General features: G+C 47.8%; 9 protein-coding genes across 9 annotated transcripts; 5 read left to right on the top strand and 4 right to left on the bottom strand.

Moving 5' to 3' along the window:
• Positions 1–2,949: 2,949 nt before the first annotated feature.
• Positions 2,950–4,059, bottom strand: N7537_000775 (alkene reductase; the record flags this gene model as incomplete). The annotated part of the gene is made up of 1 exon (XM_056891833.1): positions 2,950–4,059. The coding sequence occupies one exon, from the start codon at positions 4,057–4,059 to the stop codon at positions 2,950–2,952; it is 1,110 nt and encodes a 369-aa protein (XP_056756828.1).
• Positions 4,060–4,724: 665 nt separating this feature from the next.
• N7537_000774 (uncharacterized protein) lies at positions 4,725–7,579 on the bottom strand (the record flags this gene model as incomplete). The annotated part of the gene is made up of 5 exons (XM_056891832.1): positions 4,725–4,949; positions 5,005–7,061; positions 7,120–7,418; positions 7,476–7,515; positions 7,570–7,579. The coding sequence occupies 5 exons, from the start codon at positions 7,577–7,579 to the stop codon at positions 4,725–4,727; spliced, it is 2,631 nt and encodes an 876-aa protein (XP_056756827.1).
• Positions 7,580–7,751: 172 nt separating this feature from the next.
• N7537_000773 (uncharacterized protein) lies at positions 7,752–8,725 on the top strand (the record flags this gene model as incomplete). The annotated part of the gene is made up of 2 exons (XM_056891831.1): positions 7,752–8,213; positions 8,279–8,725. 2 exons carry the CDS (start codon positions 7,752–7,754, stop codon positions 8,723–8,725), a joined length of 909 nt encoding a protein of 302 aa, XP_056756826.1.
• A 762-nt stretch (positions 8,726–9,487) lies between these two features.
• Positions 9,488–11,939, top strand: N7537_000772 (uncharacterized protein; the record flags this gene model as incomplete). Its single annotated transcript, XM_056891830.1, has 6 exons — positions 9,488–9,591; positions 9,651–9,666; positions 9,722–9,824; positions 9,875–10,111; positions 10,168–11,254; positions 11,309–11,939. 6 exons carry the CDS (start codon positions 9,488–9,490, stop codon positions 11,937–11,939), a joined length of 2,178 nt encoding a protein of 725 aa, XP_056756825.1.
• A 608-nt stretch (positions 11,940–12,547) lies between these two features.
• Positions 12,548–15,396, bottom strand: N7537_000771 (trehalose-6-phosphate synthase; the record flags this gene model as incomplete). Its single annotated transcript, XM_056891829.1, has 3 exons — positions 12,548–13,945; positions 14,002–15,319; positions 15,374–15,396. The coding sequence occupies 3 exons, from the start codon at positions 15,394–15,396 to the stop codon at positions 12,548–12,550; spliced, it is 2,739 nt and encodes a 912-aa protein (XP_056756824.1).
• Positions 15,397–16,798: 1,402 nt separating this feature from the next.
• N7537_000770 (uncharacterized protein) lies at positions 16,799–17,059 on the top strand (the record flags this gene model as incomplete). Its single annotated transcript, XM_056891828.1, has 1 exon — positions 16,799–17,059. One exon carries the CDS (start codon positions 16,799–16,801, stop codon positions 17,057–17,059), a length of 261 nt encoding a protein of 86 aa, XP_056756823.1.
• A 1,983-nt stretch (positions 17,060–19,042) lies between these two features.
• Positions 19,043–19,468, top strand: N7537_000769 (YybH family protein; the record flags this gene model as incomplete). The annotated part of the gene is made up of 1 exon (XM_056891827.1): positions 19,043–19,468. The coding sequence occupies one exon, from the start codon at positions 19,043–19,045 to the stop codon at positions 19,466–19,468; it is 426 nt and encodes a 141-aa protein (XP_056756822.1).
• A 4,253-nt stretch (positions 19,469–23,721) lies between these two features.
• png1 (peptide-N4-(N-acetyl-beta-glucosaminyl)asparagine amidase) lies at positions 23,722–25,161 on the top strand. The gene is made up of 2 exons (XM_056891826.1): positions 23,722–24,273; positions 24,341–25,161. The coding sequence occupies exons 1-2, from the start codon at positions 23,750–23,752 to the stop codon at positions 25,146–25,148; spliced, it is 1,332 nt and encodes a 443-aa protein (XP_056756821.1). The 5' UTR covers positions 23,722–23,749; the 3' UTR covers positions 25,149–25,161.
• A 170-nt stretch (positions 25,162–25,331) lies between these two features.
• Positions 25,332–25,635, bottom strand: N7537_000767 (uncharacterized protein; the record flags this gene model as incomplete). Its single annotated transcript, XM_056891825.1, has 2 exons — positions 25,332–25,491; positions 25,553–25,635. 2 exons carry the CDS (start codon positions 25,633–25,635, stop codon positions 25,332–25,334), a joined length of 243 nt encoding a protein of 80 aa, XP_056756820.1.
• Between the last annotated feature and the right edge of the window lie 383 nt (positions 25,636–26,018).

The following is a 26,018-nucleotide window of genomic DNA, read 5'->3' as shown; positions in this document are numbered from 1 at the left end:
CATCTCTATCTTTCTAGGTCCTGTGGACAGTAGACTATACGGAAAATTTATTGGACTCTGTTTGGGAGACATTAAGATTTTCCATGATCATCTAGTAGAGTCCACTTTATTCCGTACAGGGTATTGAACTACTATGCTATGCATGATATACGGGTACTGTGTATATGTACAGTACTTTAGTGCAATGGTCAAGTCGGAGGTAAGAACAATACTTCTAGGTAGAAGATACTTTGTTGGGACCGGTTTATTCGGTGTTAAATCCCGGTACCAAGTACCCCTAGCCGAGACTGCGTCACGACCTCGGTCTAACTATGGAATGCATTTTTTGGCCTTAGCATACCAATTGTTGCCAATGTACGGGGTAACGGATTATGAAATCATTCAATCATTATTCTATGGATTCACTCAGAGTGGGAAAAAGTAAGGTATATAAGATTATAGACTCTAAGTTTAGGCTTATATGTCCGGACAGGATTACGCACCAATGAATTCATCGTAAGATCAAATTCCCATTTCATACATCTGTGCATGGATTACTCCGTACAGAACATCTGATGTATTATGTATTTATTATATATTATATATTATCTATTATCTATTATCTATTATTTATTGTTATTTTCTTTTTCTTTCTCTGTGATATTCATTTTCCCCCCACTTAGCGTAAGTCTCGCCTAAAATATACCCCCTTTTGCCCCTTTTTCAGACCGGATGCGAAGCACGGATACTCCGTACACCACTAACAATGCACCTTGAACACATATTACCCACTAGTTACGGGTATACGGTGTACGGAGTACCATACACCGCATGGAGAGACCGTTGTCCAGGTCAAGTCCGTGCATTGTGCTCCGTAACCATTGTTTCAAGTTTCGGGGAAACGGGACGAAATACCATACTCAGGGTGACGTGCAAAGAAAGAGGTTAACATCGACACTGCACAGCCGCGAACCAGCTCGACTAGACGTGCCGTGTTCTCTCGAATAGGCCATCAGTCCGGAGGGGGAACCTAGATCGGCGCACCAGACTCAGACTGTTTTACTCTTTATTTTCTTTATTTTTATTTTTAATTTTTATTTGTCTCGTAAGCCCCGTGATATGCAAGAAACTAGCCCTGGAGAGATGCAAACTTGTCAAGCTTCATCTCCACATGTGGCTCTGCGATAGGATCTACGGCTAACGCTAAAGACTGACACGGTGGAACCCATGGATGCCTGTAGACGTCTCTATTCCAGTCATTTTGCCCCTACTCTGTACGGAGGTTCCGTACTGGCTTGGGATTCGGCCCGGGGCAAAGGTTTCCCCGTTCCAATGCAGACTAATGTATATACAGTTTAGCCAGGCGTGTTGATGTCGTGGCAACAAGGTAGTATTGCAGCAGAAACTGTGACAGGGTTCTTTGTTTGGGAATAATAATATCATGCAAGATCCCATTAAGGATCCGTGGACGATATGTACTCCGTATATTATATACAGCAATAGTGGGTTCCACTCATGCAGTGCAATAATCGAGGTCTTGCTAAGCTCTCGGTGTAGCCCTCTATAAAGCCGAAGGATTCTCTCCAGCTCGTAAGCGAAATCTCTCGGCAATTACTTGGATTTGTGGCGTTTGCCAAGTAACAATAATAAACAACACACACCACAGATTACCTTTCAGGTCTGAAATATTATGAATATTATGCCAATTCTTTTGGTTAGACCCTTTTGACCCTCCCTTGGTGAGTTTATAGTTTATTTTTACGGAAATTGTCAATTTAGCCTGTTTTCGGTTATGAGACATGCATTGGACAGACATGAATGTATGAAAAAAAAATTAATATGAAACAATGATTGTTAATCAAGTCTCTTGATTCAATTTTGCGATCCAGACCTGATCTGCCCATGCAAACTCTGCCAGTGCTCTAAGGTGGCACCATACGGGCATGGAGAAATTGACAGTTCATAATTCATACACATTTTATATATTGTCCAATCATACTGATCTCGTCTCATGCACAGATCAATAAATAATCAATAATTGTTAGGTACTCTGTACCAATTATATATCAATTACCAGAGCTGCTCCCTTGCCCCGAATTCGAAGGTACAATACTAGAGTATATCCTGAAAACTTGGCGTTGCTCCCTGCTCAATGCAGCAATGCGGGGATATATTGCTCAGCCCTGGGCGATCGTATACTTAAAGAGCATCATGCATCGTCATGCGCGCTTACAATATGCCGGATACGAACCTTGAAAACCATACGATTTTAGTGATTATACTTGGCGAATTGGCATTCCTTTCCCCCCCACATTCCGTTCATCGGATCCCCCACAAAAACCCAATACATACCCCAATACACAATATACAATCTACAATCCATGGTTCCTGTCCACGTTTTACCCTCGGTTGTGTAGATTCTCGGCTCGGCGGAGCGGAACTTTCTCTCTCGGCTCCAAAATTCTTGATCTGCCAAGTCGGTACAACCCACATTTTGGTAATGTGGGGGAATCATTTAGGCTGCTTTGATGCAACTACCGACTCCTGCGATGCATCTGCACCGGCTAGACCGGCTTTCCCCGCTTTTCTATCTGACCTCTTTTAGGGGTCTAAAGTCACGTGTGGAGTGATCCTTACTGCTGATTCCTTAGTTACGCTCCAATAAGGTGCAAAATATTGTTTGAGTCACATGAAATTCTCATCTACCTTTGGACCCAAACATTCCTGTGAATAGGATTACTTCCCAAGACTACTCATGCTAAACAACCCCAAAACAACCCCAAAGAATATTTAGAATCGGAATCTGGTATTGTATCGCGGGCCGGGAGTGACCTCGGGAACTTGTGAAGATCATGCCTAAGCACCAAATCATTCATATATGCAAAGTTCTATTCCAAGTCTAGCTCTATGCACATTCAACGATATATACAAACGTCGCTAAGCAACTCATGATGTCAAAACCAATCCAAATCAAGCTGCAGCCTCAATAGTCTTCTGGAACTCAGCACTGAACGGATAGTCAGTGTATCCCTTAGGCTCCTTGGCGTTATAGAAAGTGGCAGCATCATAAGGCACAAACGGAATGCCCTTCTGAATACGGAACGGCAAGTCCGGGTTCGAAATAAACGGACGTCCAATGCCAACAATAGCATCATAGTCCGCATACTTGACATCCGCCGCCTGAACTGCCGAATCAGCCTCATACCCACCAGTAATAATGACCGGTGAAGCCTTCTTATAAGCCTGCAGGAAGAAATCCAACTTCTCAGTCGCCTCAACATCATCATTCCCCGCAATGCTCGACTCGACCAAATGCGTATACGCAAGTCCCAACCCCGCCATCTGCGTCGCCAAATACTCAAACTGCGGCTTGGGATCCTCCATCTTCATCCCCTGGAACGTACTCCAAGGACTAAACCGAATCGCAGTGCGATCCGCCCCAACAGCCTCAGCAACAGCGCGCGCAACCTCGACCGCGAACCTCCCCCTCTTTTCAACGCTCCCACCCCATGCATCCTCACGCTTATTACACGTATCCTGAATAAACTGATCAATCAAATACCCATTCGCACCATGGATCTCGACACCATCAAATCCAGCCGCAATGGCATTCCGCGCCGCCTGCGCATAGTCCGCAATCCACCCGTGGATCTCGGTCTCTGTCAGAGCGCGCGGCGTAGCAGACTTCGCGTCCATTGGCGTCGCACTACTCGAGATGAGATCGAAGCCGCCTTGCGCTTGGAGGAGTTCCCGGCTTGCGACGCGGCCCAACGCCCACAGCTGAAGGTAGATGTAGCTGCCCTTGGCGTGCACGGCGTCGGTTACTTCCTTCCACGCGGCGATTTGTGCGTCGTTGTAGATGCCCGGTGCGTTGGGGTATCCGCCGGCGCGGGCGGCGATGGAGGTTGCTTCGCTTATGAGGAGGGTGCCGGGGACTGAGGCGCGCTGGGCGTAGTATTCCTTCACAAAGGGGAGGGGGGTGTAGTTATCGTCGGCGCGGAAGCGGGTCATGGGTGCCATTGCGATGCGGTTGGAGAGCTCGACGCGGCCGACGCGGAGGGGGGTGAAGAGTTTGGTCATTTTGGTTCTTGGTCTTGGTCTTGGTCTTGGTCGATATTTGATATTTAATATATAACTTGTAAATGGTAGCAGATTGTTCGATTGGTTTTTAGAATAGAGTACATTTGGATGGAGATGGTCTTATATTTTGTATTTGAGCGTAGTATCCCTCTTGCTTCGCAGAATTTCCAAGATACTCCATTTCGATTAACAAGCAATCGATTAAAAAGCAAAGTGGAGATAGGAAGAAGTGGAGTTAAAGCCGGTGTCCGATCATAAAGCCTTGGAACATGAAACCTCCCATGTGAGAGGAACAAGTGGTGATTTTGATTTGCTGCCAATTGACCCACTATCGCCCGCGCGGACGACTCGGGAGAATTAATAATACACCGTACGATGTTATTAACAAGTTAGTCATTATTTAGGTTTGTGTATGGAGAATAGCAGATCGTCATCAATTGGAGATTTGACGTTCCTTTGACATTCAATGGCAGCTGAAAGTAACATGTAGAAGTTATGTACTTGTGCGTATCGGGACTTGTACAGGGGAAAATATCGCCAAAACGCCATCCTCTGGCCCAGCCATGGACTATAACCATTGCACAAACACGATTTCCTGGTATCATAACGGACTGTAGAAGAACGCAGAACTAAAGAAAAAAGAAAGAAAAAAAAGAAAATAGACATCATCGCTCTAGGCGACCAACAGTAGCTTCGAGCTGTGCGTTGAACGCCCGGATTTGGTTCAAGAGACCGCCTTGTGCTCCAGGGGCTCGGGAACTCACGTCGGCAACAGTGCGAAGCATGTATTCAATATCCATAGAAGAATCCGCAGTAGAAGCAGAACGTTGCTTGTTGCGGTCGAGGGCCAATTCAAGGCTGTGGAGGGAATTGCTGATCGTGGATCGTGACTAGAGACTTATTGTTAGTAATGTTTTCGCCAGGGATTTTAGGGAAAGGTCTCACCAATTTGGCCTTCTCCTCTTCAATATGTCTGCTGCGCACTGCATCCATCTGCAAAGCTATGTTCTCGCGTTCTCGACGGACCCGGTATAGATGATTCCGTAGATCCATCATCTCCCGCTTAGTCTTCTTCAATTGCACGCCAAGCACAAAATTGCTATCGAGGATCCCGCTTAGGTCCATGAGACGGCTCTCAAGCTCCGAGCCGAATACTTCAACGGCTTTTCGCTTCCGCGACCACTCTGCGCGTCGTGTAGCATTCGCTTCGTTCGAAATCCCATCCTTGAGTGTATTGAGTGTTTTCTCCAGAGTCTCGCGGCAGATCTGGCTCAATACATCAGCTGGGTTGACACCGCCGCGGTTGGGTATCTTGGCCTTCTGGTGCGTGCTGAGTTCATCGGCGGATTCTTCATCTCCAGACCCGTTGGTTGTAGATGTTGTGCCACCTAGAGAATTGATATTTGCGAGACGATAAACAGTGACCGGGACGGTTTCTCCACGAGGCTCCCGAATCTTGCGACGAGGCTGTTCTTGTGTAAGCTCAGGCTCGGGTTGATATTCTGTCTCGGGTTCAGGCTCAGGCTCCACTGCGGGCTTAGCCTTCTTCCCTGGTCTGCCGCGCTGGGACTTGAGTGCTGCCGATTCTGCTTCAGGCTCCAGCTGGTCTTCTGTGACAGGCTCAGGCTGCACCGCGCGATTGGCTTGCTTTCCAGTCCTGCCACGCTGGGGCTTGGATACTGCAGATTCAATCTCGGGCTCGGGCTCAGGTTCGGCTGCGTGTTTGGTCTTTTTCCCGGGTCTGCCACGAGACTTGGGTACCGCAGATTCTGCCTCTGGTTCTGGCTCATCTGCTGCCGCAGGCTCAGGCTCGGGTTCGGAGTCAGTTTCAGCTGCGCGTTTCGCTTTCCTCCCAGGTCTATTACGAGACTTGGGTGCCGCAGATCCTATCTCTGCTTCTGATTGGTTTGCTGCCACAGGCTCGGGCTCGGGTTCAGGCTCCACTGCTTGTTTTGTTTTCTTCCCAGGTCTGCCACGTTGTGGTTTGGGCACTGCAGATTCCACCACAGGTTCTAGCTGGTCATCCTTTTGTGATATTGGCTTACGACTCCGATGTGGCCCCGAAGAAGACTCCGGAACATCTGGTATGGGTTCAGGTGAAACCTTCTCAGTCTCGATAGCTTCAATGGTCTTCTTGTTAAGTGAGGGTCTCCTACGAGGCCGTTTGGTCTTTGGGGCTTCCCCAACTGGGGCTGTCGCGGATTCATCTTGCGCCTCGGCTGCAGGTTCCTGTGCAGCAGCTTCCGCATTCGGTTCTGGAGTGTTGTTTGTGGTAGGTTGATGCCGCGAACGACCCCGAGCCTTCTTCGTCTTTGTAGAAGGCCCCTGAGATGTCTGACTGCCTTGTTCTGGTGCATCATACTTGGATGCTGGAACATCCTCAGTCATGTCGACATCATTATCAATAGTCGGCGCACCGCTAGCTTTAAGAGCCTCGGCGGAGCTACCACGTGGTGATAAGGCTTCTATGGTAGATTTATCTGTCTGAGCAACTGGAGAGGCAGTTTCTGTAGTAACCCGTTGACTCTTATTGGTTATTTGGATTTGCTCCTCACGCCGTGGTGGTGACCGAGTGTTACGTCGTTTCTCACGTAGTTGCTCTGTGTTTTTAGGCTGTTCGACCCCGGACTGAGCTTCAGGTGATGGAATTGGCGCTCCCGATTCTTCAGCTACTGTAGGCGCCGTATGGCCAGACAGTGGTGATGTGTCTTGGGCTTGTTGCTCTTCAGCGGCTGATTTTGTTGGTTCCACGCCATTGGCCCCCTCTTCTATCGGGTGTTGATCTTCGACTGTGGTCTCCAGAATGGGTGAGATTTGAGGCCGCGGGGATTTATTGTTGTTTATTTCTGATGGGGGAGGTGCATCTGTATTTGGAGGTTCCTGGATGTGGCTTGTTTGAGAGTCTGTGCTACCTCCACTGTCATCGACGGGGTGCGTATCGCTATTCTCAGGTCGCCCACCATTGCGACGAGAAGGAGTATCTTCTGTTACATTAGTAGGATCTGAGGAAGCATTAGCACACATTTCTAGCATAGCACGCCAGCTTAGTCCATAACATACTGAACTTTCTTCTCTTGTTGCTTCGTGTTTGTTCAGCTCTATCGTCCGAGGAGGGTATTTCGTAGGTCGAGGGCCGTTCTGGGAGCTTATTGCGCGCACTTCCCGGTGTGCGCTCAATCCCTCGAGCTTGCGATTTTGGTTGTGATACCTTGGACGATCGTGGTGTTGTGTTCGGCGCGGTCTGGGTTCGCGGTGGCTTCTGAGCTTCAGGGACAGTCGCAATCGGCGCGGGCGCTGATAATCCCAGCGCTGGGCTACCAAACGAGAACCCAAAATCGACTTCTTTTGCTTTGCGCGTCCTACCGGCAAGTCAGTTTCTATATTATGGTTTCGCGGGGTATAGGCAAGGCGCGTACCCAGCTCCACGCTGCCGCATTTGCTGCCGCTCCTCTCGCGCTGTCAATTGTTAGCAATTTCACACATATATAAACACAGCACCACAACACATACAGGCTTCCATTTTGGAGGAACGGCGTCGAAAAAGACGCGTCGTGTTGATGGTTGAGGAGTAAAGACGAGCGGTCGGAGCCAAGGCGATCGGAGCCGATCCATTTTTGTGCCGATTTCTCCGCGCTCTCAACCTCCAACACTCTGTTGCACATTCTTGGATATTCTCGAACTAGTATTTCCAAATGGGTTGGTTCTGGGGTGACAAAAATGATACTGTCCAAAAGCTCGACCCGGGGCTTCGTGACTATCTCGAACAGGAGAAGCCCGACAAATATGTGCCTGGACCCAATGTGAAGCCGCCCTCGACGCCCGCGCCATCGCTCGAACCGTCTGATCACTCGAAACCGAAAGTTCCTGCAGCATCACTCTACCAAGATGGCCGTTATGCTGATCTATGGAAAACCTACAAGCCGCCGATGGAGCTTGACGAACAATCGGGAGTCCGCGGAGCTTCGCGAGTGATTGAAAAGTACAAGGAGCGCGGCGACACAGTGCAGCGAGCAGCAATGGAGAACTGTGCCTTGGAGCATGAAGCCTTGACACACTGTTTTAAGACCGGCAATTGGCGCAAGCAGATTGAAGCCCGGCTGACCATGTGCTCGGCGGAGAATGGCACCTTTTCGCGATGCTTCACGACTCAGACTGTGAGTTGGCGCTAGAATAGTAGCTTTATCGACCATGTCGATTCTAATATGTTTCCTTTGAACAGAAATTCCTCCAAGCTCTCGGCTACGCGGCCGGCTTCGAATATGACGCCGAAAAAGAGGAGCGCATTCAGATGCATGCCGACAAACTCTACCACCAGATGCTAGATTACGAAAAGCGAATCGAGGAAGCAAAGGCCGCCGGAATTGAGCCACCGCCTCTCACATCGCTTTTCAACCCAGAGAAGCCATCACAAACCCCGGAAGTCGGCCTTGAGATTCCTGGAGGGGAGGCAATCCCGGAAGAGCTCAAACCGTCGAAGCCCTTACAGAAGCTCACGCCACATGAGCGAGAGTTGGAGATTCGCGCACACTATGCGCAGCGGGAGCAGCACAAGATGTATGCCCAGGAGGCTGCGCCCTTCATGAAGACTCAAGACGATGCTCGACAGAAGCGACAGGATAGAGCTGTAAGCTGGTTTGGAGAGACTCTCGGCAAGTGGATGTCGTAGCATATCTGAGTCCTTGTATTTACTATTTTGCTTTGAAAAATGGCGACTGGAGAGGCGTTGGGGTTTGTTTGAAGTTATATTGTATAGGTCTTTTCCCATAGTACTCTGTAAAGAGTAACAGTTACACTTAAGTGTCATCTTTGAGGTCCCTGATGTTATTCCTAGGTCTCTCTCTCTCTCTGGTTTTTTTTTCTTTCCCTTTTTCTATCTGCTTCTAGTGCTTACTTCTAGGGACCTCGGGTAGTTGGATATTAAAACATAACATGAGCATTTTCAGTATAAACAGTCAGTTTGGTTAATCTAATAGATATAGATGCATAGATGCATAGATGCTATATAATATTCATATATAACATAGTATACATAGTATTCATAGTATTCATGGATATAATAAAGAGGAATGCCAATAAAACCCCCGTCCATCGCCTATCTAATCGTCGGTCGCGTTCTCCCGCGCAAACAACTCGAAGCATCATCGTAGAATCACGACTCTCTTCCTTTAACCTTACTCTCTCCAACTTCTTGTTCAACTCACTGTCGCATCTTTGAATTTTCTTCCATTCCTATTTAAATCACACTTCCTCCCTGTCTTCTTACCTGAGAGTAACTGAATCCTCTCCAATTCAAAAGCTACCCCAGATATCACCTGGCAAAAAAAGATACCTGGATCATTGGACTCGGAAATTCTCTGTTGTCTCTTTAGGCCATATTTTCCTACGCAAAAATCGGTGGTGCTCAACAAGCTGAGCTGCGGCGCTCGCCATGAAAGCCACCCCGTTGCTCATCTCATGGCATAATGACAATGCCCCTATCTACTCGGTGCATTCCGATCCCAATGGCAAGGGTCGGCTAGCTACTGCTGGGAAGTAGGTTATATCTGTGCTCTCAAAGTGTTGAACGGTTTCACTGACTGCTTTCTCTTTAGTGACAACAACGTCCGAGTATGAATCCGTCCTCCGTCGCCCTACGCACACCTTGATCTGACATGTTCTACAGCTCTGGAAAGTCGAGTCCACCGGGGAGGAAAGAAAAGTCTCTTATTTGAGCACCCTGATTAAGCATACACAGGCCGTCAATGTGGTCCGTTTCAGCCCGAAAGGTATGGTTTTTCTGCAGGATAGCATATGGCCGCAAGTCTGACAGGTATAGGTGAGATGCTGGCATCTGCTGGGGATGATGGAAATGTCCTACTCTGGGTACCATCGGAGATACAAACACAAGCTGGGCTGGGTGAAGATCGGTCGGACGATAAAGAGACCTGGCGAGTGAAGCACATGTGTCGTTCTTCTGGCGCCGAGATCTACGACCTGGCCTGGTCTCCAGACGGTGTTTTTATCATTACAGGTAGCATGGACAACATCGCACGGATTTACAATGCCCAAACTGGTTGGTTACCCTCGAGTAATCCTCATACAGCTTGATAAGCTGACCAAATTCTACAGGGCAAATGGTACGACAGATTGCCGAGCATTCTCACTATGTTCAAGGTGTAGCATGGGATCCGCTTAACGAGTTTGTCGCGACTCAATCGTCCGACCGGTCCGTTCATATTTATACATTGAAGACCAAGGATGGACAATTCACATTGACACCACACGGGAAGGTTCTCAAGATGGATCTCCCTACCAAACGTATCGCATCCAGCAGCCCTGCGCCTCCAGATGTGACTAACCGGACTCAACAAAATACTGGAAATTCCATTGCTATTGCCTCGCCTGCTCCCTCGACTCCGGGGACTCCAATGGCTTCCAACCTACCCATGGATCCTCCTCCAGTCTCACATAGCCGGCGTTCTTCGTTCGGCTCATCTCCTTCCATCCGGCGGTCTGCGTCTCCTGCTCCATCTCTCCCATTGCCCGCCGTTAAGCCACTGGAGGTCTCCTCTCCAAGTCTTGGTGGCCTCGGGGTCAAGAACGCCAGTATTTACGCCAACGAGACGTTTACTTCTTTCTTTAGGCGACTGACTTTTGCTCCTGACGGAAGCTTGCTGTTCACACCAGCTGGTCAATTCAAAACCAGTCACGTATCGGCTACGGATTCTACAAAGACGAGCGACGAGATCATCAACACGGTGTACGTGTACACACGGGCTGGTTTCAACAAGCCCCCGATCTCTCATCTTCCAGGACACAAGAAGCCGTCTGTAGCCGTCAAATGCTCCCCGGTCTTTTACACGTTGAAGCAGGGCACGCAGCCTGCGAAAAACATTACCCTTGACACGTCTTCGGGTGAGGAGTCGTTCTCATCTCTTCCAGACCCCGTGGTATCGGGAACCGCATCTTTCACCAGCCAGCCCCATACGGTTCTTCCAACAACGGCCGAGCCATCAAAGCTTCAGCCATCCCAAAAGGCTACCGAAGACGGCAGCAATGAAGCAAGCCAGAGCTCGGCGCCCGTCTTTGCACTTCCTTATCGCATTGTATATGCTGTTGCCACCCAAGATGCTGTTTTGGTATATGACACGCAACAACAAACTCCGCTATGTATTGTTAGCAATTTGCATTTTGCTACTTTCACTGACTTGACCTGGTAAGTACTGGTTCTATTGCTAATACCCATGTCTTGGTTTCTAACGTACAGCAGGTCTGTCGATGGATTAACATTGATCATGAGTTCCTCTGATGGCTTCTGCTCTACCCTCTCATTCGCACCTGGAGAGTTAGGTCAAACATACACAGGACCAACGTCTGTGGCTCACAACACTGCGAACCCAACCACCCCTGCGACAAATCTCACACCTCTGCTGACACCAACGCATTCGGCATCTCCACATGTACCATCTCCAGTCAAGACGAGCCATGTATCCTCAAACAGCACAGGTCCCGCACCGCCAGCTAGCCCTGCACGGTCGAGTTCAGCCTGCTCAGTCACGACGCAGCCTTCCACACAACCAACCCTCGCGGGAGTTGTGAATAATCCTACTCCGACACTCGGGACTGTTCCATCGGTGACCGCAACACACTCTGCGCAGCCACCAACACTTCCACTCACAACCCCACCACAAACGCCCGTCTCAGGCGCTCCACAGAATGGGCCCGGTAGTAGTGTTCTGGGCAAGCGTGACGCAAGACCGGCAAGCGAGTCCGAAAAAGAAGAGGGCAAGGGTGATCCAAATAATGCGTTGCAGCAGCCGCCAAAGAGACGCCGTGTGGCGCCCACCCTGATCTCGGCAGGTACTGATGGAGCCTCGTCCTCAAAGGACAACAAGTCCTAAGTTGAGATAATGTGGAGACATTGGTGTCTTGAAATCTTTCTCGGCCTCGGCATGCAAGGCATGAAATGCAAAGTTTGCTTTGCCGGCTGCCGCTCCTTATGATTCATGTTTCTTCTTCTTTTCTAATCATTCCTCATGCTATATCCTCATCGTATTCTATGTTCTGTATTTGCATTATATTTGTTTTTGATTTTTTTCAACCATCGGGTTTATGGTGGATGGAGTTGTGAGAACTGATCTACCTTCTCGCTCATGTTTTGCTGATCCTTTTGATCTATGCATGAATTGTGGCATGAGAATAAAGAATTAAAATGTACTATCTTTACCTTTTAAGTAGACGATTAGCGAAATCATCTAAAACCATGCTCTCGGGGTACAAAAAGCCACTCTAAAGAATCTAGCGCAATGCTAAGAATGAGACTGTAAGAATGAATGTATCATTCATTTCGCCATTGGAAGCTATACTACACGTCTCCCTCGATCCCTTGAATACCGAACAAAACTATACAATAAGTCATATCGCTTCGTGATCCGTCTTCCATCATACATGAGTGACAACAGCCCACATGATAATAATAATAGTGGCCAATCACAACAAACCGAGTAAGTCATTTAGTCTCCTCCCCATTGGACGTGAAACTCGACAGTTCTCTCAAAACGTCCAAAAGCGAGCAATCAGGCGGCAACACCGACCTCGCCTCGGTAGCATGTGTGCTAGTCGTCACGGTGGTGACAAAGAGCGTTCCCCCAAGCTCAGACTTATCAAACCGAGAAGTGACAGGAGCAACAGCCAACTCGTTTGCCCATCGAAACAGCACCTCGCCACTACGAGAACCACCAGCTACGAATAGAAACTCGGGATATTTGATATTGGGGAGATGGTCTAGGATATAGGTAGCGACTCTGCCATTCCCAAGGGCAGCGTGTGGTGGTTCGACCTTGACAGATTTTGCCTCGCGGACGACATGGAAATCCGCATGCCCACGGGCACCGTTGATTTGATCGGCTAGCTCGGAGGCCTGGCGAGCGGCTACTTCCCGGTCGAGCGCGCCGTCGTAATGAAATGTTAGGGAGCAGCGGCGTTCCTCGATTTGACTACCTTCTGTTCGCTCGCGGAAATACTCCATCATCTTTTTGATACCGGTACGCCATTTCATGGCGCTTTCTGGCACAAATGGAATCCATGGGCTTGATTCGGGCTCTTGTAGGAAACATCCATTTTCGACAATAAAACCGAGCTTGCGGGGGAGTTTTTCGAGTGCTTCTTGGAGCTGTTTGGTGCTCCGGATGCTGCTTATGTATAAGATGTTCTTGGGGTCGTCTATAAGTGTTTGTAGAGTTGCGCATGCTTCGTTTGAGGGGAGAGACTCCTCTATATGGAAAGCTGGGCCGAAGATTGCGCCGTCTTCTAAAAAGAACATCCGTGCTCTGGCAGCGAGGTATGACTCTTTCAAGTCATTAGGTGAAAGCGGAGAGAGGTGGTTTGTCTGATGGATTTGTTGTATCTCATGGGCTTTTGTGAGAGCATCTTGTAGCACCATGTGCCATTTGAGAGCAGTATAGGGAGATTTGCACCCGAGAAGGAAATTCCAGTTGAGTTTGCGCTCCGACGGTGACAGTTCGAGTGCAGATCTGATTGCATCGGCACATTGTTGGTAGTTCCACGGATTGACGAGAAGCTTATGGCCACGAAAGATGGAGCCACTACCCACAAACTCGCTGAGAATCAGAGATCCATGTTTCTGGGAGGCAAGTTGTCCATCTTGGCAGTGGATAAAATCATGGCTGGTCAAGTTCATTCCCTCACGTAGATTGGTGGCCATGAAGATATGCGCAACACTTAAGAGGGCGATAAATTGAAAGTGACTGATATCTTGCCGGACCAGGACCAGTGGCTGATGAGTGATGGTTGAATATGTTGCATTGATCCTCATTGCGATTTTTGAGATCTGTACCTCCAGCTCTGGGATCTCAGATGCAGACGACATTACTTGGACTAGAACCACCTATATAGAAAACAAATCAGTAGGCCACACGCAATAAGATAAGTTAGTCGACCTACTTGCTCTCTCCATTTTGGATAGGTATTGAGAAAAAGTTCATATGCCAGAAGCTTCTGCTTAATCCCTCCAGGGGCATCCAATCGATCCCGCGCTACAATGAGATGTTGTCCTTGGTATTTATGGCCGATGCTGTGTATCCAACCCTTGACCTCGGTGGATTGGCGTAATATATAAAGTGATATAGGGTCAATCCCCAATGGAGAATTCACAACACTAACGTACCGATCATTGAGGTGAACCTGATTGGCAGAGACCTCCAGCCTCCTCAGGCGGCTGCAGGAGTGAAGGAAGTGGTTGCAGTATTCCTCTGTCTGAAATCCGATCAAATCAGCGCCTAGAAACCCATTCAACAGTTCTTCGCGCGGAGTCAAACAACGGAAGATTTCGGAAGAAGGGAACGGGGTGTGCAAGAAAAATCCAATCTCGGCCTGGGGTAATTTTTCCCTCAGAAGACCAGGAAGAACCAGAAGATGATAGTCATGGACCCATATTCTATCACCTGGCTTCCAGTGCTTGATGATCGTTTCTGCAAACGCCTTGTTGAGCTTGAGATATTGGACCCAAGAGTAACCATCATACTCAGTATGTCGTGGGCTTTCTTGCATCTGATAATGGAGGGCTGGCCAAAGCACGGCGCGACAAAAATGGGTGTAATGGCCCTCGAACTCGTCGTCACTCACAAACACCGTCAACGAATCATATACGTCCTGGAGGGTTTCGGCGATGTCCGCCCTGGTAGTATCTGCCAATGAGTCGGTAGGCATGCCCAGAGTTCCCACCCAAGTCTTGTCCTTGAGTAAATTGGACTTCTCAGCAGCGTGGATGGCATTTTGTAGACCTCCATGGCCTTGTTCGGCGGCCTTGACGACCCAGTCAGCATTGGAGAACGTGGCTCGTGTGCCATTGTAGTATTTTATGCCCCGTCGGTCCTGTGATCCATCCAAAGACAAGTCCCTTCTCATCGAAATAGACGGTGGCGGAGGATCTGTCGCTTTGGACTGAGGCTGATTAAATCTCCGGCTGTGTCCCCAATGAATGGCACGGGGCTCGCTGGGGCCGTGCCATAATCGGTCATTGGCAATCGGAATCTCATCTGTCAATCGGGAAGTGTATCCTTTGAAGACCGTCTCGTCTTCTGTCGTGGCTCCGGGTGTCAGTGGGAGACAGCCAATGGGACGAGCTGGACAGTAGGAATAGGTATCCGATGGGTGCCCAACGATAGATTCAGGACCATCGACATTTGCATGGCTAGACAAGGACGCGTGATGTCCATGCTTGGGCTCCGTCACTTGGAAATCGATGGTATATGGGAGGAACCTGGTATATGCTACGTCAGACCTGTGGAGTTTTGTAGGTAAGGAAAGGACCCACAAAGATGCAATGAAGACCGTCATTGCACTGAATTATAACCCGAATGTAGTATCTAGGTTGCAAATGGTCAAGGGGTTCAATTCATGATGTAGGTGAGTCAAGGATAGTTAAACAATGAGGATGGAGGGGCTCAGACTTTCGAAAAGGAAGGAACAGCTCGTTGCCACTGCCATATGTATCTCTCTCTACTTTATTGTATTGAGCAGGATCTTGCTATACTGGAGTGACTTTGGTTAAATAACATTTGGGCCATCATAGTTCCTATTTTCTATATCGCTATAATGCATCCAGCCTGTATTTTTGAGGCAATCTATTTCATGGACAGCGAATATCGTATAAAGAGTCGGTAATCCTTAGATATAAAAAGGTTAATTGTAGCAAGAAAACCAGTCAATGGCATTTAAACTTGTGGGCTTCAAAGAATTAGAGAATATTGTATAGGATTGATGACATCCACATAAAAATGAAAAGGCCGAGCCTCTCTCGGCCTTTTCGGGCGTGGATTGAAACATTCTGCGAATAGTCCGAGCAAATTTAAATATAAATAATGGGTTTCAAGAGAACTGCAATAGAAATCTAGACTCCGTGTCTTGTTTAAGAGATATTAATACTTTCTGTGCTTAAATCAAACTCTGAGAATGTCTACCTCACAAGTATCGATTGGCCAGGCTACACCCAAAAGCTCCGAAGGGCCTGATCGACTCGAACCTGAAAAACCAACAGAATTTCCAGAGGGTGGCACTAGAGCCTGGATGGTGGTTTTAGGGGCATTCTGTGTGTCTTTTTCAACATTTGGATACATGAACGCTTTTGGGTGAGCTCTATACTCAACCCTATTGTGATAAGATTTGACTGACGCATGATACAGAGTCTGCCAGGATTACTATACCGAGCACTTTCTCTCCAACAAAACTTCATCCAGTATCTCTTGGATTGGGTCTGTGCAGGTCTGTTTTTCTCTTCTCTGGTAGCCTTATTAGCGGGCCATTGTTCGATCGATATGGCGCTTCGGTAAGGATTTGAAGTGTCTTCCTGTTAGCAACCATTCACTGATGATACTCCCCCTTTAGACCATTTATATACCTGCAGTTGCTATGGTGTTGTCAGTAATGATGACATCTTTATGCAAAAAGTATTATCAATTCATGCTTGCCCAAGGGGTCCTGGGTGTAATTGCTTCTGGCATGTTATTCGCCCCCGTCATGACATGTGTGAGCCACTACTTTTATAATCGACGTGCTGCAGCCCTTGGTGTGACAGTCTCTGGATCTTCCATCGGGGGAGTTATATTTCCCATTGCCTTGAGCAAGATGTTAAGGAATGAATCCTTGGGATTCGGATGGTCCGTCCGAATTGTGGGGTTCATCATCTTGTTCATGGTATTGACAGCAATGGTCACTGTCAGAGAGCGACTGCCTCCTCGTTATGGCAAAATCCTCTTGCCGGCAGCTTTTGCTCGCGCATGTAACGCTGAGTCCGGATCAGATTGGCACTCATCTTGGCATGTCAATGGCCATTATTGGTCTTGCTGGTCTGACTGGAACCCCAATATGCGGTGCTTTGCTCGAAAGATATGGAACATACACACAGTCCGCAGTTTTCAGCGGTGTGGTGATGTTGTTCGGAGTCGTTCTTGTCACCGTGGCGAGGTTTTATCTGCGGACAAAGCTTCTGGAAATTGTGTGATCCTGTCCCGGCCTCCTCGAACGGCTTTTGATCCAATCTGTATTCTTAATTAGATGTGTTTTTATTTAGCTCCAACTGAGTGGAAGGACTTCAAAGTGATATACTTTTCGGGTGACATACTGGAGCAAGGCTAATTATACATGGAAGAAGCCGTAATCAGTACCATCATTAATAAACCCCAGATCTTCTAAAAACTATTCAACCATCGTCAGTGGATGCAGGTTGAAATCTCTGAAACCAATTACATACCATTGAACCGAGTAGTTCGGCGCCGTCGGGAATCATAGAGCTTGCATCCTCTGGTAAGCTAAGCCCACGTAAACCTTCATTATCGCTACAGACAATCAGTATAGGTTCGGATGGCGCATGTCAATGGAATACTTACATTGAACCTAGCAGAGAGTGATCTGACTGAATGACAGCCCGCCCCTGCGTTTGAAGTATAATGCAGATTTTGATCACTCTATCTGCTGCCTCTTTGTCGGACGTTGCGCACGACTCTGGTCACAGCTTAGACTTGACTAATCCAACTATCATACTGAGTAGGTAATATTCGTTTAATCTGTGAAAGGTCAAGCTGAGCGTCTTTTCCAACATTTGTAGTGCCTGCTCAACAGTGGCCACGAGAAATGTTGAGACTTGGGGAAATACTGTCATCGTGGCTGATTGTTTCAAAGCTTTCGAGTATTTAGTTGTGCTCGTTTCTTTCATGTACATAAAACTAAGAATAGAGAAGCGGGATTGTCTTTTGCTTACCATGAGGTCCGTAATTCATGTAAATTTCATGGCAGATATTCATTGCAGCAAGTAGTAATCCGGTCCTGCAAGCTTGTTGCGGTACTTTTTCATCCCGAATAAGCTTTTGGTGATGGTCAAGAACCTTCAAGGATGCCTCCAACTTTGCACGTCGGCAGATTGTGGATTTGAATGAGGACGTAGCTTGGATTGCAAACTGGATGTGCAACAAGACTGCATACTGGTGCAGGTGAATGTCCAGTAATCTCTTCACGTACATCGTAGACTGCTACTGTCGCGGATTTTCTCGGGGATTATTCCATTCCGGGATATCCTGGAGTGCTTCTTCTAGCTCCTCTCCAAGGCTCAAGATCCGGCCAAAATCATCTTGCTCGTCACATCCATTGACGAATGCACATACTTAATTTCGGGCTCGGCAATTTCGATCGATTGAAAGGGCCTTCTGAGATCGCAGCCTCCAGTTTCTATTAGCTTAGATTTTCCTCGATGGAGTCCATTGATCGCTCACCTTTGTGACTTTCACGATGACATCGTCTGGATGTTTCAATTCAGGCCGCTCAACCTCATCCACTCGAACCTGATAAGGTCCGATATAGTTCAGTGCCTTTCATGGTAGTAGCTGTTGCCATTTTGAGTTTCTGAGATAGACCGGTAGGTAAGTGCGCGACTTGTGCGTGGTACGGACAGCGAACGCCGGGGTATTTGAGTGCATCGGTCACAGGATTCGAGATAATCTATTACCACTCTCGAATTGTAGAACATAATGCCCGTATGAACCGCTACCACGACCAATGAGGGGCCCGGTGAATGAACTGGCAACCAACGGTGGCGTGCGAGGGAAGGACTTTCTCTTCTCTGTATCCAGAAGTGGGGTGTAGCGGCAGTTACTGAAATTGCTCTACAACATAAGCCTTGCTTGTCAACGTGAGATGGGGTTAAATACCGCACTCTCGCCGTTAGCATCGCTTTCCCGCTCTCACACAATATCGACCCCCACGTAGCTGAGCGGAGACCCCCATCTACGGGCAAGGGTACCATATAGAAGAACGTGTTTCAGAATATTAAGACAGAGTCAGTAATTCCCACTTGGACGCCTCTGGTTATCTCTGGATTGTATAATAGGAGCAGGGAAGCTTCAGGACCTTTTTCTTTGTAAATCCGCACGGCTGGAAATTCAACAGTGAGTTCGTCCACATCACCGGTACGACACGCAAAAGGCTAAAACTCATGATAGTGTCGTCACCTGACACCGAAGCTATCTCCACTGTCCTTCACGCCTACGGGGCGGCTCTAAAAGCCCGGAATGTGGAGGAGGTACTGGCACTTTACACCAAAGATGGTGTCATTATGCCTCCGCATTTCCCGGCGAGTGCGGGCGTCGACTCTCTACGCGCATCGTATACGCGCATTTTCTCAACAATTGAGCTGGTCATCACTTTCCAAATCGAGGAAATTGTTATGATGTCTCCAGAGTGGGGGTTCGCCAGGACGACGGCTGAGGGTACCAAAACGATACTCGCCCTGAACGAGTCGGAGCCACACGCGAACCAGGAATTGTTCATCATGAAGAAGGAAAATGGCAAGTGGGTGATTGCTAGATATGCCTTCTCAACCATGAAACCGCTGGTTCAGCACGGGATCCAGAGGAGCTGAAATACATTCTTCACGAAATGGAAATTTGTTACCTGCCAGTTCTTTCAAATAAAAAAAATGCATTTCATTGAAGATATTATGTACAGAAAGGGTAAGAAAGTAGGGGGGGAAAAGGATTGGTTGGATCCGAGCTTTTTGCGGAGCTCGCACTAAACAACACCACGATTCTATGAGCTCACTCGCAATTACTAGAGACTGAAGGGAAAGATTTAGGAGCTTTTTGTTAGTCGTGAAAGACAACCCTTCCCTAAGTTGTAGTTGGGAAGATACTGGCAACTATCTTGAAAATAATTAATATCTTGTTAAATGCTATTTGGTACTGTCTGACACTTCTTCCTCCCAGGTCTCCATTATATGTTAATATTTACATAGGTCGCTGGGAAAATGTCTGCCGAAGTGAAAAACAGAAGAAAATCGCTTCTCCCCCAGTGGCTTGGACATGAAACTGCCGAGTTATTACAGTCTGTCCGCAAGCTTTTTGAAATTAACAACTATCCATTGCTTGAGGACGAATAATACAGTGTGGCTGTATGCAAAATATATATCTGGTAGACATGTTGCTATTGTTTCTGCCAGTTTCTCACTGCGAGGTTTTACTGATATTGTTTAACTTTGACATTTAATATCCGAGACTGTTTAAGTTGATTACAGCATTGGATTTGTTAATGCGAGCTGCTATTAGATATTGTGTGAAGGCTGGTGCTTAACTATGTACGCCAGACTGCATATCATCAAGCTCCTTTCAGTGGCCCAACCATTTAAGATAATATTAGCGAAGACGATATTTTAGTGACTGTAAGTTCATATATTGGTATTTATTCAATTCTCTAGAATAAGTCTGACTATCTATCAAAAAAGGGCTATTCCATCTGGCCAACTTATAAGTTCATGACCATGAACTCTATTGCAACATTAACGACAACAATGAGCCAATCACGGAAAGATAAAGAGAGTAGGCGGAGTAAAAATCAGCCCTACCCATTATAGATAAGGAGTACGCCAAAACATAAAAACAACGAATACATCGACTATTAGTGTTAGTTGTCGAGAACACCTCTCTATTTGCGATACATTCCAGACGGGAACTCAGGCCGCATCTGTGTGATTACGTAAGAGCATTCAACCACTCGGCTAAAAGATCATAGCAACAATTGTAGCTGCAGCGGTATATATACTAGGCCCTAGACTTCACTCGGGACCACAATCAGGATTTACTCTTAGTTCCTCAGTAGATAGAGAATGCCTTCTTGCTAGCAGTTTCTCTAGTCTTATACTATTCCTCACTAGGTTAACGGTATATCGCGCATCTTTGAGCACGGTCCGACAATTTAGATCTGAATGGGCAATTTGCCGACCTCAGCTATCATATTCAAACGGGTCAGCTGATAAGATGCGGGAAAATTCTTCGAGACCCAGGAGCTTGCGACAACGATAGAGCTAGAGTGGATTAGCGCATGACGATTTGGCCCACCCTAGCTAACGCTATGATCGCGTATATCCGTCGGGTTCACTTTCGAGTTAATCAAAAGACCGTATGGAGTAAAACGTCGAACCATGTGAACGTACGGCCAAGCTCAAGAAATCAGCTGCACGGCGAGCCACCTATGCTGCGTGCGTGTCCTCCCTTCCTGGCGGGGGACGGAACGCCCACCACGTCAGGTTGAGGATCCCCTTATTATCGCAGTGCCACAGGATTGACAGAAATTCGAGATGAGGAGGGACGCGCAGGTATTGAATAGATGTTGACGCGTGGAAACCAGATGCAATGCGCGCATGCATCCACGGGGATGAAGCATCGACGGTGCATATAGCCTCGGCACTTTGGAAAAAGAGAGCCAAGCTCGTAGGATACGACAGCAGTGTCGCAGGATAAGCTGCGTCTTGTTTAATATATCATTCAAGCAATAAAGTCAAGAGACTCAGGAGAGACCTGGGGTCTTGGCACTTGGCGTCCGGGGATAATTGGCTCGGTCGGCTTATTGAGCCTGAATTGCTTTAGCTTTTTGAAATTCTGCATTTCTCCCTTCGTTTGTGGCTTTGGCGCATCCAATCCCATGGGAATAACCAGTGCCAATATGAGTGCCTTGCGTGTTGCGTACGAATCGTACTACCTAACTGTTGTTAATTATTACGGTCAATACCGCCGACGAGAAGAGAAAATAAAATGTAACTGATAAACAAAATGAGCGATGGCCAAAATACCAATTGGTATTGCTTGTAAACGACCCAGTTTTTTTTTGCGAAATTGGTGCTCGCGCCATCCGAGCTAAGCATCCAGGCATTTTTTCTCGGCATCGGAACTATAGGGGACGTCATGTTAGTAACAAAAAGGTCAATACTTTCGATACTTATGATGGATTGTTCAACTACTTATGGGATTCTAACCCATTCGATCGCATAGCCACCCAGCATAGCCTTGGAATATTACTAGGTTCAAACGCGGCTCAGAAGATGAAACGACGGCGGCGGTGGATCGATCGGTTTCCCCAGACAGAATAGAATGTCTGGTCAGTAATTTCCCGAGTCATGGGATGGTAATAGAATTCAGGGCTGAATCTCGAAAGCTCGTAAATCTAAAAAAACAGCATGATTGTACTCCGTACGGGGTATTGTATCATTGGCATACCACAGTCAACGTAACCCTAACTATATTCTCATAATTTACTCTGTATAGATGCACCCGTGGACCCGAGCATGACTGATTATTAATTCCATTGAGCCGGCTAGACTAGACATATTTGAAGAGCCTACTTAGGTACAGAACCTTTCCCAACCCCTGGTTATTCATATGTAGGTCGGCTCATTGGGTACGATGTATACAGAGCGCGGGTTCCGGGAGTTGTACGGAATACTCCGTATGTACATCCAACATGTACAACAGATCGACACGACCCAATCCTTTGCCTAACCGAAAAAGGAAAAAGATGATTCAGTGACTCGAATCACTATTTTCAGGGTCTTCTTGTGGGTGGTTCAAACGGGTTATTTTGATTGGCGATGGAGTACGAGTTCCTGCGAGTTGTAGCGTTGTACCGACTTAGCCCTAATGATCCGCACTAAATGTACGGACTATTTTTTTAATATGAGATCGGAGTATGGATCTCACATTCACATTCCCATCGAAGATGGACGATTGAGTATCCCAAGAATTACGATCTCACGTTGCATAGGACATTCATACCAAGGAAGACGAAGATGCCTTAGAAGGGCCCCTTCATAGGGACTAACGCTAAACCTCATTGGGCTGTAAGCACCGCCTCAAAGCGGCTTAGCAGGCTGTCGGCCCCGATCATGCGAAATGCCAAGACGGACGCTTGCGCGTCTCCAGCCTTTGAGTGGAAAAGCGGACAGAAGAGTCGAGCTTTCGTACCTTGGCCGCGCGTTGGGCCCGACAACTTATTCTCCTTAATATTATTTCTTTTTTTCTTTTTCTTTCTCTTTAGCTTAATGTTGATTTGGTATGGAGTACAACAACTCTGTACTCTTACCAAGTATATCTACTAACCTAACCACGAGCGTTGATCATCGCCGTATGAATCCTCAAACGTATTGATCTTCGCTGTGTTGTACCCAACCACTATTATATTGACAACAATTTTGGAAGACTACATATTGCGTGATGAGCTAGGTTAGGGTATAGGATACTCACATACATAATATATAATATAATGTACCTTGAATATATACTAAAATATAATATTAAGGTAATGAATATATGTTGTATGTCAAGAATAAAAAAGGATATAGAAGCCTTCAAGCCATGAAAGTATAGACTGCGCCAAGAAACTAACAACGATCCATGAAAATCTGGATGTGGACGTTACGTGTTCACGGGAGCCAAAAATACACAAATTACGGAAATTACGGGGAAAAAGGGTCTTTCCCTTGGCCTTTTTTTTTCGTTTTCGCACACGCGGCTTGGCCGCGGGGCCCGTGATTGGGGCCAGATGCTGACGACGCTCGTAATACTGCGTACGCTACTCCGTACTCTTGTTCTCTCCCTCTCTCTCTCTCTCTATCCAAGGGTTTGTCTTTCTTTCTTTCCCTTCTTGACTCTCCAATAAGAGAGTGATCTTCAAGTGCTACGTCAACTCGAGCGAGGTAGTTCCTTCTTTACTACTCGTCTCTGACATCCCATTTCTTACTCCTCTTCCTCCCCCCCTCCCAACCTTGGGTCAAATTGGACCTCTTTCGCCGAAACTCGATTGTTCGCCCATTTCGAGTCATTCTGGATCTCAATCTTCATCGTGTTGGAAGTCTGCCGTGACTTCCTCATCGACTATGGCGGACGGCAGACATCGGGCAAACCAGCCTGCCCCAAATGGCTACGACGCCTCCTCTCTAACCCACGAATTCGAACAACTGATGCGCACCAAACGACTCAACCGACTTCATGAACCTTCTCGCTCGCATAATAACTCACCATCACCATCCCCGATGTCCAGTTCAGCATTTCCTCCACCACCGACGCGAGCTCCGCCACCACCTCCCTCGTTGGGCACCCCTGCCGCCGCTCCCTCCCCAAAGCCATCCACCCCATCAGCACTACGCGGTCTGCCTATCATGCCATCGCCTCCCCAGGATCCAGCTTCACTTAAATTTTACAATTTATTGAAGGGATTATCAGTTACACCCACTAAGTATGAAAATCCGGGTCTATTGGATGAGGCCTTGTCCCTCATTCCGCTCGATCGCCTGTATTCCGAGGCCGAGGAAGAATCCCAAATTATGCAGGCCCAGGCTGCCAGCGTGGCAGGGAAGCCGGAATGGGGCTACCAAGATTGCGTGATCCGAGCATTGCTAAGGTATGTTGGAATCCCTAGATGGTCTAGACTCATTGCGCCCTTGCTAACACATCTATCTTGTATGCAGATGGTTCAAGGGGTCATTTTTCCAATTTGTTAATAACCCTCCATGCTCGAGATGTCACATGCCCACCATCGCCCAAGGCATGACCCCTCCCACCCCCGATGAGACCGCCCGGGGCGCAACCCGGGTCGAGCTGTACCGTTGTTCCGATACTAGTTGTGCCGCCCCCGAGCGATTCCCGCGGTATTCCGATGTGTGGCAATTGCTGCAAACTCGACGAGGCAGAGTTGGCGAATGGGCCAACTGCTTTAGCATGTTTTGCCGCGCAGTCGGGGCCCGAGTCCGTTGGGTCTGGAATTCCGAAGATCATGTCTGGACCGAAGTGTACTCGGAACACCAGCGGCGATGGGTCCACGTTGATGCCTGTGAGGGCGCCTGGGACCAGCCTCGCCTGTACACCGAAGGATGGCAACGCAAGCTCTCTTACTGTGTGGCCTTCTCCATCGATGGTGCGACCGATGTTACCCGCCGCTACGTTCGCAACTTCTCCCGACACGGAAACCCTCGCAATCGCGCCCCCGAAGAAGTTGTTCTGTGGTCGATCCACGAGATCCGACGCAAGCGTCGCGAAAACATGTCGAAGACCGACCAACGCCGCCTGATCAAGGAAGATGAGCGCGAAGAGAAGGAACTCCGGTGCTACATGGCATCTGCTCTGGCAGCAGAAATCAACAACATGCTCCCACAAGGCCTTACCGGTCGCCCCGAGGACCAAAAACACCCAGGTGCTCGCCAGGAGGCCTCGACCGAGTGGCTTGCCGCACGAGGCCATGGTAACTCCGGACCCGACCGTTCCCGTGAAGGGCGGTAAATTTACTGCTGGTACCCTGGCATCACATCAACCCCTTGGCTTCTGAAATTTCATATCAGCCACACCACTTATCGAACGATTGTGCGACCTGGATATTCAATACTCCACAGCCCCCTTTCTCACATCGGAGGACTGGCCGGGCGCAGCGACGTTCGAGAAACCCCTAGGCCACATTGGTTTTGACTATTGACCAAAGTCACTGCGGTCGCGCTGGGCAACCTCGTCCGTGCCGCTGACATCCCTTTTGGGCGTCAGCATCAGAAGGACGAGCATTCTATCTTGACGAAGATTTCCAGCACGTGCGACCGCAGGCTTAGACGGGCAGGCTCCCGGGCCTGCTCGTCTACAATGGCTATATTGACCAATTGTCCCCCTGATCATCGATCATACCATTTTTCTCCTACGCCCAAATCACGACGATATTTCCCATTCCCTTACTCTTCTTCTCTTGAGATACTACATCCGGAGCCTGATTTTTCCCAACCATCTTGCACTTAATATGGGTTACAACCGGGATGTTCGCTTCATTGTACGGCACCTATGGTCACAACGATATCTTCTATCCTTCTCCTTTCTCAATCTTTCTCAATTTTTATTTCTAATATGTTGAACCGCCAAATGACACATGTACGAGAGACATGGGAGTCATGGATCCAGCCATTTTCTTTTCCTATTTACTTTTGCATGTCCTGGCAGGATCGCCAGTTCGATCTTTTTCCTTATATACCTGACCGCCTTTTTTCAAGGGTCGATTTCCTTTTCTACGAGTGTGCTTGCACCTTTCAATACCAACATTTTATTATTCAATATTTTCCCTACTTTGTATTCCATAAAAATACCATATTAGTTTGATTAGGATGTGCAATCTTC

Source organism: Penicillium hordei (assembly GCF_028827395.1).
Source record: "Penicillium hordei strain IBT 12815 chromosome Unknown utg000001l_segment0_segment0, whole genome shotgun sequence".
Classification (NCBI taxonomy): Eukaryota; Fungi; Ascomycota; class Eurotiomycetes; order Eurotiales; family Aspergillaceae; genus Penicillium; species Penicillium hordei.
The sequence above is the reverse complement of the archived record's forward strand: the minus strand, read 5'-3'. Positions and strand labels throughout refer to the sequence as shown.

Bases quoted from the DNA above. Each gene is read 5' to 3' on its own strand.
- png1 (XM_056891826.1), top strand. From the start codon at position 23,750: ATGGCGGACGGCAGACATCGGGCAAACCAGCCTGCCCCAAATGGCTAC. The intron at 24,274-24,340 runs GTATGTTGGAAT...TCTTGTATGCAG, and splicing joins GTGATCCGAGCATTGCTAAG to ATGGTTCAAGGGGTCATTTT.